Raw genomic sequence first — 15,373 nt, 5'->3', positions numbered from 1 at the left:
ATTTCATTTAAACAGAAGAAAAAATATATATATATTTATCCATGAAATAAAAATAGATAAATATATTAAATATTATAATTTAATATACTAACAATTATAATATATTTTTTATATTTTTATTACTCTTAGGTTCTTTGTATTCATTACATATTTTTTTTTATTTTATATATACACCAGCATGTATGACTTTATGTTTTTTAAAATATATCTCAATAGGGTAAAATATTAATATAAAACATCTAATTTATTCGTTTCAACGTAAAAAGTGCATATGTATTATACATTATATTTTCAATTGTCCACTTATATATATCTTATTGCTTATATATTATTTTCTAATATTCATGAATGATGAAAATATTTTTATTAAATCTAGGTTTTAGTGTAATATTAATATATATATTGACATTTTTTTGGATTCTAACACATTCTTATTGTACGAGATTAAATTAAAATTTTAAAAATATATAACTAAAATTTATATGTAGCAATAGTATCATTCGCAGCATTCTTTTCTATATACCTTTAAATGTATAAATAACAATATTCTATAAATATTTTCATTATAATGTATTTTTTAATAGTTATATTAGTGATATATTATTAATGAATAACTAAATAGCACTTTTCTTAATAGTTAATATGATCGCGTCATTATAATTCAACTATGATTTAATTTATATACTTTTTTTATATGACAATTGTGATGTATTAATTATAATCAAAATTCCTATATATTCCAATAAAGTCTATTAATTTATATTATATATATGATTCTAAGTTAATAAAGAATAATTCTGTCGTATTTTTTGTTGTATTATATAAATATTCCTATTTACAGTATATTACAGCTAAATTAGAATACTTATGATTTTTTAGATATAATGATATTAGTCATACAAAATGGTATAACACAGTGTAATTATAAAATTTTTTTTTTTTTAATTTATATTTTACCGTGTTCCATTATATTATTTTTCGTAAAGGTAATATCACTATATATATAACCCTTTTTTTCTATTATACATATAATTATATTCTATGCATTTGTTATATATGACATATAACATTAATTATTATAAATAAAGTTTTATGAATATCAACAATGTAGTAACCATTAATGTATCTGTTACAAATATTTAATTACAACGTTTAATATGTACCAACGTATATTTATAAAATATCAATTTTTTTGTATTTTTTTAATAATCAATATAATAATACAATATATTTTAGCAATAATATATACTTATTTATTCATTTATTAGTTTAATATATGAAAATGCTATTTCCTTTGTTTTGTAGTATTATCTCTAACTTAAATGATTTTTTATCATATTATTATTTTTTCTTTGTGAATTTTGCAGAATAGGAATCTACCTATATTATTGTACCACATAGAAAGAACGATGATAAATTTTTTTTTCGTTATAACTTTATTAGCAATACTCTACTGAATTAAATGAAACTTTTGATCTCTTTTTTATATTAATTCTCCATGTGCACATTTAGAAAAAAATATTATTTTGAAATTATCTTTACAGTAAATTTTTGCACAATCACTATATCCCATTGATTAGTGATATAAATAAGAACCATATCGCTTATACTGATAATAAACAAGCAACATATTATTTCTATTAATATATTATTATTTTTATTTAAATATTCAAAAAAAAATTAATATAAATTTCAAAGAGGCACATAAATCATTAACTTATTCTATTATAAATGCTTTACAGAACAAAAAGAGTTATTGATATTACAAAAAATGTTAAAAATTAAGTTAAAGAAACCATATTCACATTAATATCATTATAAGAATATAGGTATTTTGAAACACGTTTACATATTTTTCTATGTTTCCTGAGTTTATTATATTAACCATGAAAAATTTTTTAATAATTCACACAAACATTCATTATACTTTTATGACATAATCTAAAACATCCCTATATTTTATAAAACATTTAATAGCAAAGGAATACTGAGGACGCTTTTTTTCTTATTTATAAAAACATTTATACATTCTATTCAATTTTCTCAATATGTAAGATCATCTATATTAAAAATTGACATTCTTATAGTTAAGACACTTAATATTTTGAATTATGATTCATTTGTACTTATCATTTGTGGTAACAAACGTTTATCACATTATAATTAGTTTTAGAAAGTTATTTATGCATTTCACTATGTGTCGGATGCATTTATATTTTCTTCTTAATTCATTTTCTTCTGTTATTTCATTCATATATTCTAAATAGTTACTATACAACATACAATTATGAAAATTTAAAAATCATTATGCTTATGTCCTAATATAGATGCCATGTAGTTTTAGAAAAAATTCTCAAAGATATTTTGAAAATAAGATTCATGCGTTATTTTATGTTCAATCATATTAATGTAATTTATATATTGTGGAAATAAGCACTTAAAATAAAATTAAAAATGAAATCTTATTTTGCACAATAATTTTATATAGATTTGTATTGAAAATATTTTATTATTCATTTTAACAAATAACAACATGTTGTATTTAGCTATATAAATTGGAATTTTTATAACAAGTAGAAAACTCTCATAAATCTCCTAATTTTATAGTCTCCCGTATTATTTTACATATATGGTTTTTTAAAAAAAATGTTTCTATTACTTTTTAATAAATTTTTTATTCCTTAAAAATATCACCATAAATAATATATTTATATAATATATACATTAATTCTTATAATTATTTTGAATTTGAACATTATATTTTAATTTGTTATTCATATATTTTAATCTTTTTTAACATTATTCTTTCACAATAAAGTCAATATTTTTTTAATAAAAATACATTATATGTATGATAAATTAAATATTCTAGAATTATAATAAAAGGTTAAATAATATATAATGTGTTTTTAATTTCCTTATATAAATAACACTCATATAAGAATATCGTAAATCAATGTCATAAATTAAATGGGATAATTATTATCATAATAAATATATTGTTCTATATCCTTAATTTTTACGCTTATGACTACTTTTATAAAACAAATATTAAAGGATATAGTTATAAAAATTTTAATGTTATCATTATCGAGCTTTTATATATTTAGGAGAGCTTATGTTAATACAAATCAATCATATTAAAATATATTTACTCAATTTACAAGTTCCTTAATTATTATGAATTTAAGCATAATAAATAATCATGATAATACTTATTATAATTATTTAAATAATTTCATAAGAATAATTAACATACTACATATAAATTCCATTTCACTCTAATATATGATGATATTATTATAGGGATTATTGTAATAAATTCTCTCAACAGAATTATCATGTATTTCATGTTTCTCTCAATGCTCTTGTTTAAAATTTATATCTTATTCTATGAGCTCTTTGTAATCACTTATTTATAATCATAATTTTTACTATTATCATTTAAAATTTTGATTATATTCAACATGTTAACATCAAAATGTTAAGTGTATAATTGAGAAAGTAAGGTGTGTTATCATTTTTGAAGAATTCGTGCCTTTGTGTTTCTAAAATATGGTAATCATTTTCTATAATTATATTTTTGCATACTGATTATTACAATATATATATTTTTAAAAATATTCAATGTTAGCATGATCCAAATATTTTTGAACAATTAGTAATAAGAGGACACAAATATTGTATATTTGATTTATTATAAACTATAATCATTCTTATATGCCCATATAGCTTGTAGTTACATTGTAAAACAAAAATAAAAAGGGAAAAATCCAAAGGGACACACAGGAATGCAGCATAATGTCATTAAATTCGTCCCACTCCAGCTGTATTATTGCTCTCACAAAATTTTTATTACTTTTTCATATTTTATCTCTAACAATGTTTAAATCTTTAAGGATTTCATCCATACTTTTAGTAAAAGATTTATTATAAGAAATTATATGTGACATGATTTCAGTAGGAATATATTTTTTTTTACATTTACAATATTTTTTTGGAATGTTTCCAATGTATATTTATGATTTCATCAGGTATAAATATTATACTATATTATTTAATTAAATCTGTGAACATCATAACAATATTAAACATCTTATATTTATTATATACCTTTGATTCAGCACTAAGGTATGTTTTATACGAATAATGTGTTGTATAGAGATATATTAAAACATTATCCTCTTTATTAATATCTCTAATTCTGTTTTTGAAATTTTCCATATTATTAATTCTGTTATGATTATTTTAGCTCATTTTACTTAATTTTTTATTTTACTGTAACACCCACTATATGTTTTTAATAATTTTATATTTTTGTGTTTTTTCATCATAAATAAACTCATTTATATATAATTCTTTACTAATTTTTTATCCAAGGATTTCATTTAAAAAATAGTCTAGTGTAAATTATAGATGTGTGCAGTTAAGGTAAAGATAAAAATTTTAACAGTATTTTTATAATTATTTAATTCATACTCATTATGCATTTCATGCATATACATATTTTTGCACTTATCTAAGGATTATAATTTTATTCAAAATATCTGTCAACATTATTTTTACGAGTTGCTTTAATATTTCCTAGAGAATTAAACATCCTAAAGAGTTAAATTTATAATATTTTTTATTTCCAATTTTAATATTCAATTCCTATATGCTAAAATTTATATAAAAATCTCTTGAATTAGGTAATGCAAAATGTAAGCGTAAAAACACTATAATTTTATTAGCATTGACTTAATATATACACTAAACATTATATAAATAATGGTTCTTATTATTTTAAATATTACTTTTGTGCTTTAAAAAATAATTTTATGAAATCATCCTATTATATTTTTAACACATTATTCAAATTATTACTATGATATTACCTCTTAACAACACTAAAAATATTTCAGAGCTTATTCATTACTATTTTCCATATATATTTTTATTATTTGCTATTCGAGCTATTCTGTTATTTTATTTTCACTTCTATGGATTCATTATTGTGAAATTCATACAAATAAACTTTTTACAATAATCTTAATTTTTTTCAGTATTCCTATATTTACTTCAAGAATTCCTAAATAAAATCTTGGTGTTATATATTTTGTTCCGCTTCGCATTAATATTTTACTTATGTTACAGTTCTTTTATAATATATTTTGTTTATATAGGTCTATATAATATTGTGAATGCACATTTTTATATTATTAACGACAATAATTCCTGTATGATAAATAGATACCTACATTATTCAATTTAGATGGTACCATTAAGGCTATTTTTAATTATTGTTTCATAATTTTTCAATTCTTTTTTTTTTTTTTCTAAAGAATAATCCTAAACGTGTTAACTATAAAATAAAAACAAAAAATTATATAAAATTAAATTTGAATTAAAATAAATAATTATCAATACATTTATAATAATACTAATACACACGTTTTATTTTCCCCTATAAAGAATGGTTCATAAAGCAATAATTCAAAAAATTACTATCATAATTATGAAATAAAATTTAAACGGGAAATTCTCTATCTGGAATTGATTTCTTTTTTTTCACATCATTTGATCCTCTATTTCATTTTCACTTGGATAATTTTTTATAGTTATATTATTCTGTAGAGTACTTCCATGCGTGTTTTGTGTAACATTAACAATAATTACATCCTCTACTTGTTAATGTGTATTTTAAATTATTGGATGTATCAGCTGAATTAACCCTGCTTTGACAACCTACAGTTTCTTCTGTATGTGCAATATTTTACTTAAATATATGTACTCCAGATAATGAATCATTTTCAGAGTGTATATATTCTTTAATATATACACGTTCTTCATAACAAATGTCATTTACTGAATCTAAAATTTTTTGAAAATAAGGAGTATTACATTTCATAGTATTAGTCAATTTTACTGGTAAGATATCTACACTTTTAAATGCAATATCAGAGGGGAATCATGAGTAAAATGTGCTGTAGCAAAAGAAACTTCATCAGAATCTCTACATTCATGAGAACTTCCACAAGTGTCTGTAGATTCATTAGGTTCATTAGTATAATATTACTTCCACGCCTAGCGAGCTCGTTCAAATTATTTTCTCCTACAACAACAAAGCTGTCATGATTCTCGTTTAGTATATTTTGTAATGAAGCTCTTATACCATTAATACAATTCTTGTCTATTTCACTTCTATGAGGTATAGTTTCTGGTGCTTCCTCAAATTCCTTTTCATTACAATAATCTTTTGTTTCCTTAAAATATACATCCTTAGTTACAGTGAAACTGAGATTAAATATTATTTTTGGTGAAAGTTGTCATAGATAATTATCAATTTTTGTTTTTTGTGCATGAAAATGTCTCTTTTTCTACTAAAAATTTTAGATAACTTGAACACTTTGATTTACATGAATTGCTTTCATGAAATCGTAATTTTTATCAACATAGTTCTATTAATAACTTTATTCCTATTTTATACTTCTCATAATCTTTAAAAAAATTAATTATTTATTTTTTTAATTACAAAATATTTTTATCATCCTGCGTTAAATTCTGGAGACAAACACCATTTTCAGTAATAGAATTTTTTAAAAAAATATGAACAATATCGTCGATATCGTCCGTAAATAGTTGATTTGTGCCTTGATTAAATATATTACCATCACTTAGTTAATTAAATATTTCTTTTCATTTCATCAAAAACATATTCATATTTATCTCTTTCTGTAATTTATCTGTTGCTTTGGAAAGAATATATGAAACTTCATTTAATTCTTCATGGTAATTATTGCATATTCTTATTTTGTACACATTAGAAACATAATATCAATGAATGTCATTTGTCGCACATGATTATTGATATGATTATTTTCTCTTTATATATATATTTTAATTTAAATATTTTAAAAAATTTACTTATATGAGTGACTATATAACTGAAACATAGTATACTACACGTTATAACAGTTACATTAGACTTATATTAAATTAAATTGTAATAATAATAAAAAATACTAATTAACACATTTTAAATAATTACTAATATGTTTTCAAAATTAGCATAGAGGAATTATATTAGCCACGAAACATCAAATATATTATTATATTTGTGAACTAGCATAGAATAAATCAAGTCTTCAATATTTCTCTTTTGTATTTTCTATATTGATATATTGCAAAAAAACACATTAATTCTAATTCATAATATCATTATTTGGGGCGTAATAAGATGAAAATGCATACATTCCTACCTCAAATGCATATTCATTCTATAAAAGAAAACATAGAATAAATCTTACACTAAAAGAAATTGTTAGAATTAACATTTATCTGTGAATTACTTTGAATAATTATCCTTTATTACTATTTATTTAAATGCATATTTATTCTTATAATTACACATACCATAAAACCTTTTATTATTATGGAATCAGATGCACTATTATTTTTAGTATTATATGTTTCTATTAATGATTCATATATAAATATATACTTAAACAATATTTTTTTTTTATATTTCAGTTAAGTCTGTAATTCTGTAACATATATTGACGTCTACCATTGTAATTAATATGTTTATGTGTTTGCATTACTATATACCATTACATATTAATTTAGATATAGGTTTAATTTTTTCATTATACTAAATTGTCTTTCATAGTGAAAGGAAGCAAAAATGTCTTCCAAAATGATTATAACATAATAAAACTCACAGTTCTGTTTAATTAATGAAATAACTATTTAATATTTTCATAATATATATAATTTTTAATTTGTAATATATAAGTAACTTCTACATTAGTAATTGTGACTTCTTAGAAGACAGCATAATGTAACTGAACTTTCATTTCATTGAAGAAATAGGTAATTAATTATAATTAATGTGAGAAATAAGAACAAATGAATGTAATTTATATTTAATCAAAAAAATATTAAAATTTAATTATGCAGTTCTTCCTTAAAATTTATTGATATATATGGTGAATGATTTTATGGAATATATGATAAAACCAAGAAAATAAAAAAACAGTGGAAGGCTCATTCATTAGCATTTCGGATTATGTTCCTAGCATTCAAGATAGTGTTAAGCAACAGTACTCTTAAAGCTTGGATATTTGCAATTTATCCTTAGTATTAGGTCATTTACATATTTTATCCTCATAAGGAATTGAAATTTTTGTAATGAAGATCATTGCATATATATTTATTTTATTTATATTTTATAAATAACATTGCACAGTTTCAATATATCTTTTGATTTGTTCTTGTATTGGAATGGGATTGTGTATCATAACTGTTTAAATATATATTGTTCATTTTTAAGAAATATGCATTATAAGAATATATTTATTGTAGGTGAAATATAATTTATAAAAAATATAGAATTGTCATTATATAAGCGCGTAAATTAAATTTTAATTAGAGTATCCTTTTTATCAAGTGCGCATATTTTTTTTTGCAAACATGTACTGTATTTTTTATTTTTCATCCTATAATTATTCATTACATTATGATTTATTCAAATAGTGTATGATTATTCAGAATTCTTAGAATTTAATCAGTTTATATTTATTATTTTCATTCTGTAGTATTTTGAAATATATTATTATTTTAATATCTTGATATGATTTTTATTTTTATTTATTTCCTTTTTTGTTGCATTTGTACAATTAAAATTATATTTGCACATTATAATGTATCACTTATTTTGAATGTCTAATTAAATAATTTAGCATATAAATTAAATATTATTTAATTATGAAACAATTATTATGTGATAAATGTTGTTAATATTAAAGAATCGATTAAGGAACGCAATGTTATTTAATATTTATTTTATATCTGTTTTACCTAATTACAAAAAAAATTTAGTTTCCACAATTACATGTGTATAAAAAGTTCATAGGATACACATTAAAAAATAAAAAATTCTTATATATTTTATTTCATTTTTGTGAACAACTTTTTTTAAAAGTTTAATTTTATTTTCCCTGAATTTTATAAATACATTAAACTATGTTTTAGATATGTTATAAATATCTCATTTTAAAATTTTATAAAAACAATAGATAATAGAGTGCCTTAAATACATTCTAAAGGAATTAATCCACTGTTATAGAAATTACAATACTCATTGTATGAAGGAATAAGTTTTTAGTTTACGGTCTGTCATCAAGAATAACTTTTTTCTGTATATGCACTATTAAAAAAGTATCCATTGTAATTTTACTATTATAAATATCTTATATTAAAGACTTTATGAATAAATCAATTTAATTTATCATTAAATAAGAAAACATTGCACAAATATTTTCAACACATTTTCTCAAGCGAAATAATTAAAGTAAAAGAATGAGATTTCAATTCATATATTTTTTAGACAGAAAATTTATATAAATTTATTAACATAAATTAGTATTAGAAAAAAAAAAATTAAAAAAAAAAAATAACTTGTAATAATATTACATAATATTTTTTGTAATAGTATGAATAAAAGAATATGTTATAGATAGTCATCCTACCTATCTTACATAGCTGGGTATTAGTAAAATCTGATATTTAAAATTATAAATATATTATTTTTAAATATTTCTTAATGTATATTATAGATTATCTAGTTCCCTATCTTGCACAATTATAGAAACATTGTATTTTCTTATTTTGTGGGGCAAATATTTAAGGATAATGAAATGTCATTTATGGAATCTATGATGTTGTCTTCTTGAAATTTGTAGAAAGTTGTTTCATCTCTTTTGATATTTTATAGCGAATTCAATGGTCAAAAGTTGTAAATTAATCATGTGAAAAAATAATAGTATAATTAAAAGTGTAAATGTTTATATTAATATCTTATTAACATACAAATCATTATAAATACGCAATGATGTAAAATATATTTAAACAGTAATACAATAAACAATACACAGAAAGAACAAAGTTAAAAATAACGTGATACTTACGTTTACAAATATCAATATAAGTTAAGATTCATATATTATATATTGAATTTTATGTATTGTGTCCTTAAATGTTAAATTTTGTGCTGAGCAGATTTTCATAAATTTTTTAATATATATCTCTATCACATTACATTAACTGATCCTGTATATTCCTAATTTATTTTCATATTCTGTAGAATATATACAATATTTACAAGAATATTTTGCATATTAAGAACATTTTACACAAATTCTTTTATATCGAACGTAATGTTTATTCCAATAATTCATAGCACATTATTAGATGATATGTAATATATATCTATATGCATAATTATAACTTAAATATTCTTAAATATGCTAATATTTATAATATGAATTAAAATAATATATATGTGGCTCAGATGATAATGATATATTTATTATAATTCCTCATAAGATAAATAAAAAGCTCTAACAAAAATATTATATTAGTTGTATTCCATAATATACTATATTATATATATTTAAATTAAATCATTCTAAAGTATTAAGTTTTATTCATATATAATCAGTAAAACAAGAATTAAAAAAACGTAGAATTTCTCTATTTGTTTACATAAATATAAGTGAAAAAACATATTTTGAAGGAAATTGTCTTAGATGAAAATAATGCAATATCAACAGAATGACATATAATTATCCCTAAAAATTAAATAATTGAATATACATCTTTTAACTTCATATGATTAATGATTATTTGTGCATATATAAATATATAAGAATAATACTTCCTATAAAACAAAAAAATTATTTAAAAATACTATTAATAAACTACACAGGAAGGACAGTATAATATAAAAATTAAAACACTATGAGCCACAATAATTTTTAATTATTTGTGTATGTATATTTTTTTATTAATACTTTTTTGTGTAAATATTCAGATTATATAAATTTTTATATTGAAATTAATACTGATTCAAATGTTTATCAAATGAATAGTACAACATAAATATCCATAACACTTTAGGAATTACTAAAGCGCATACATGTAATTAGATAAACTATATTAATGCTTGCTTCCTATTTAAATACATCGATTAAATAATTTTCGTAAATATATATTATCACTGTGTAGATGATATAGAAAGAGATACAGGAGCATAAAATAAATTTATACATCCTAATGAACAACATATAAATTAAAAATATCATGAAGCACTTATGATAAGTGATAAAATGAATATAGTCAATGCAGCTTTAAAGAGTCATATCGAATACATTTTTTGTCAATATTATTTTCATTCATTATCGACTTCAACTTGAATATTGAATATTTTAATAGAAAGAAAAAACCTTTTGTTTATAAATATGTATATTAGAGATGAATAATATTACATATGAAACAATTTTTCTGATTATGAATTTATATGGATATTCTCTTTTATTAATATTTTAAGAACTATTAAAACATATATAGTACTTTGTTTATTTCTTAGATGCATTTACATTTAGCATCTGTTCTAAAAAACCTTTGATCTTTTTTGTTTTATTTATGTTTCTTTTATGTTTAGACAATAAAAGACTTTTATGTGAGGAATATATTAAACAATTATTTTTCATTAAAGGAAATTTTTCTACTATAACAAAAAAAAATCTATTAATGTATTATCATGTACATGGATACATAGATCAGAACAAAGGAAATTCGATTTATAATTTAAAACTGAATACAAAAAATGTCATTGTTAACTAATAACAATCCTACGTAATTAGTATAAAAATTGAAAATACAAATTAAAAAAAAAATTCCATTGATTTAGAAGAAATGAAATATTTACAATTAACCCCTATAACATATTCTACTTCTGTATTTACTAAGGTATGTTTAGTTTATTATATATTAACACATAAGATATCAAAAATAATATATTCTGATTGCACTATTATAACATATTTTATATCTATTTAACATATATTTATGTGAGTGCAATAATATATATATCCATGGATAGTAAATTTTTATCTAGTGTAAAAGTTGTGCAATACTAAATAAAATTCAAAAAAACTGCTCAAGCAAAGTATAAAAACAGGTAATATATAAATAAAACTAAGAGTAATTGAATTAAATATGTATATTATTTTAGATGAATAACTAAAATAATTAATAATGAATACGTAAAATAAAATAATGAATAATATATCTTTGAATGCTATTGAACAATTCTGCAAGAAATGGGGTATAAAATGCACTCTGCAATATTAAAAAATAAAAAAAAATTCTGATTCATTTATATTATATCTTATTATACAAATATATTAAATAAAACAATAAAAAATAAAACAATGGATGTAATATATATTGCATTATTGTAGATGATACGTTAAATGATCAAATAAAATTATTCTCTCCAATTAATTTAGGACTAGATATTATGGAGAATTAATTATAAATTCAATACATATATAATATTAATATAAATTAAATGTGGTTATATAAAACATAGATAATATAAAGCGGGACAAGAAAATATTATATATGTATATATAATAATAAGCAATAATAAATAATATATATAAAATCAAAAACATTATGTAATATGAATTTATTCATAATAAACAATATAAATAAATATATATTTATAGAACAGTAAAAGCAATATTGTTTTTATAATAATTTAAACAATAAGTATATTCTCTAAAAGAAAACAAAATTAATAAATTTAATAATAAAATGTATAAAACCAATAAAATGACTAAATAAGAAAAAATATATTTAAAATAAAAAAAAATACATATTAAATGAAAAAAATATCCTATATTCTTAAAAATATAAATTAGCAACTTAAGTAGAACAAGAGCTACTAATGCACTATATGAGAATAATAATTTAACCTGAAAAGAAAAACAAGTATATAAAGAATAAACTAGGAACCTATATCATTAATCGCAAATAAAAAATATATACTAATCGCTAAATATATAAACACTTTTTACTAACAGGTAAACAAATAAATAAAACTAAAAGGTAAAATATGAAAACGTAAATAATTAATATTAGAAATAAAAACAAATAAATTGTATAATATAAATCATGTAGGTTGAATCATATAAAGTTAACCATAAACAATACATATAAGAAAAAAAGTTAATGTAAATATCATAAATCTACACACAAAACCTTAGAAAAAGTACATTAGATTAGCATAAAATATATAAAATAAATCAAAACAACAGAACAAATAAATAAGCTCTTAAGCTTAACTATAATAAAAGGTGAACATGAATATATGATTACTTCAATACCTCAATTGAAACATAAATCTAGAATAAAATATCAAAAACTAATATATATGCTCTATAATTTTAGAATTAGGAAATCAAAGAAATGTAAAAAAGAATACTAACTTATATATTTATTTAATATTTTTTGTACTAATTTATATATATTGGTATTAGAACTACATCTAGAAGAAAAAAAAAAGTAAGTATATTACAAAATAGTTGATTTAACTTTATACATCAAAAAGTGATATCCTTATTTTTTTCTAAGTAATACATTATTTTATTTTTATTTTTTCTATAAAATAAATAAGAAAATATATTATATGTCTTAAATGAATATTATTATATTTAATATGCATAAAAATAAAATATATCGTCAATGAATTACATATTTACAGTACTTTTTTAAGTATAATAAAGAATCAAAAATTGTCTCTACTTGCTAGATCATCTTATTTATACAAATATATATATTTGCATAGATTTCATCATTATAAATAGTTTCACGTTAAAAGAATATAATATTATCTCAGATGGAAAAAAAATATGTAACTTTCATTTATTAAAATATAAATTACAACATTGTAACATAATTATATTTATTTTCTAAAATATAATATATAATTCTGTTTAATGCAATGTAATTATTGTCAAAATATTATCTTTTTTTATGGTTTTAGTATAGTTTTGTAGATAAATTTGATGAATATAGAAACACACTAAACACAATAGATAAACAGTCGATTGATTATTATAGAGTTAAATGTAATGATTTAAAAATTCCTTATTTTGAAGATATCAGGTCTATCATTGTAGATATATGTCCCAAAGCTGTATCGTATTTAAAAAATATGAGTGAAAAGGATGAAAAATATGAAAGAGATGACGCTTGTAAATACCTGTATTATTGGATTTATCATGATGTTCTTAATGAAAAAAAAGATTATAATATTTTTGGACTCCTTCTTACGCTGATCTTGGAAAATAGAGATATATTTAGTGACAAATATATACAAGAGTTTTATACAAATTGTTCTATTCATAGGGATGACTTGCAAAAGCTCACAGTTCTATATGATATACATAAGCATTCTAAATATATAAAAGAATATAAATGTGAACACAAAAACAATGATGAATTTTGTAATGCTATAAAAAAAATTATAGATCCTAATAATACACAAATGAAAAATGAAGATCTTAAAATTAATACATCCATAAAATCAACAATTAGCCAATATAATGTTGAGATTCCTATTATAATTACAATTGTTGTAACGTTATTAATATATAGCTTGATATTCATTATGTATAAGGTTAGTCATTCGCTAAGTTATATTTATGATGTAAATATAAATATCTATATTATTTTTAAATAAATATTTTTCTTCATAAAAAAAATTATATATTTAATTCAATAATTTTTTTTATTACAAAATAGTTCAAATTATATCGTTCACATATACGTATTGGAATAAAAAGTATTAAGAAAAAAATAAATAATATAGAAAAAGAGTGGAAAAACTTACAGAATACTGATATATTTAGAAGGATCATTTGGAATGGAAGATACAACATTTTATATTACTCTGATTAATTTTAAAATTAGATGTATAATTAAAGGAAATTTTTTACGTAAACAACATTAAAAAAATTGCAATAATATTATACAGAGTTTTATTCTTCTATTAACATAATATAAAATATAAATATATCTTATAATAATGAATAAAAATTAATATTTATTTTATAAGTTAAATAAGAAAATGTTAAAGAGAAATTTGAAAAAACAAAATTTTTTTTCTATAATATTCAAAAGCGTAAATAAAAGTGAAATATTAAATTTCTTTATTTCTATGTTGTATTATGTTGTATACTTTATAAATAAGTTGTTTCTACTTTATATAAGCTTATATTCTATATCTTAAGGAATAATATATTATGTATACCCAATATCAATGTATATATAAAACATAAATTGTTATATTTACTGAATGTGCTTTTTATAAAGCAAGTCTATGTGTGACATATTGTATTATAGTACAATATTAATGAAAAAAAAACAATTAATTTCATTAACAAATATTGTCAACTAATTTTTAAATACAACTTTCTTATAATTATTATAATATCTATTAATTATAAATATGTTTGTTTCAATTTTATAATAATAATAT

General features: G+C 19.6%; 1 protein-coding gene across 1 annotated transcript; it reads left to right on the top strand.

Annotated features, from left to right (window-relative positions):
* Positions 1 to 13,729: 13,729 nt before the first annotated feature.
* Positions 13,730 to 14,793, top strand: PGO_001405 (variable surface protein; the record flags this gene model as incomplete). The annotated part of the gene is made up of 3 exons (XM_028690943.1): positions 13,730 to 13,744; positions 13,877 to 14,542; positions 14,638 to 14,793. 3 exons carry the CDS (start codon positions 13,730 to 13,732, stop codon positions 14,791 to 14,793), a joined length of 837 nt encoding a protein of 278 aa, XP_028546744.1.
* Positions 14,794 to 15,373: the final 580 nt, after the last annotated feature.

Source organism: Plasmodium gonderi (genome assembly GCF_002157705.1).
Source record: "Plasmodium gonderi DNA, contig: Pgo-contig_142, whole genome shotgun sequence".
Classification (NCBI taxonomy): Eukaryota; Apicomplexa; class Aconoidasida; order Haemosporida; family Plasmodiidae; genus Plasmodium; species Plasmodium gonderi.
This window is presented reverse-complemented; position numbering and strand designations above follow the sequence as displayed.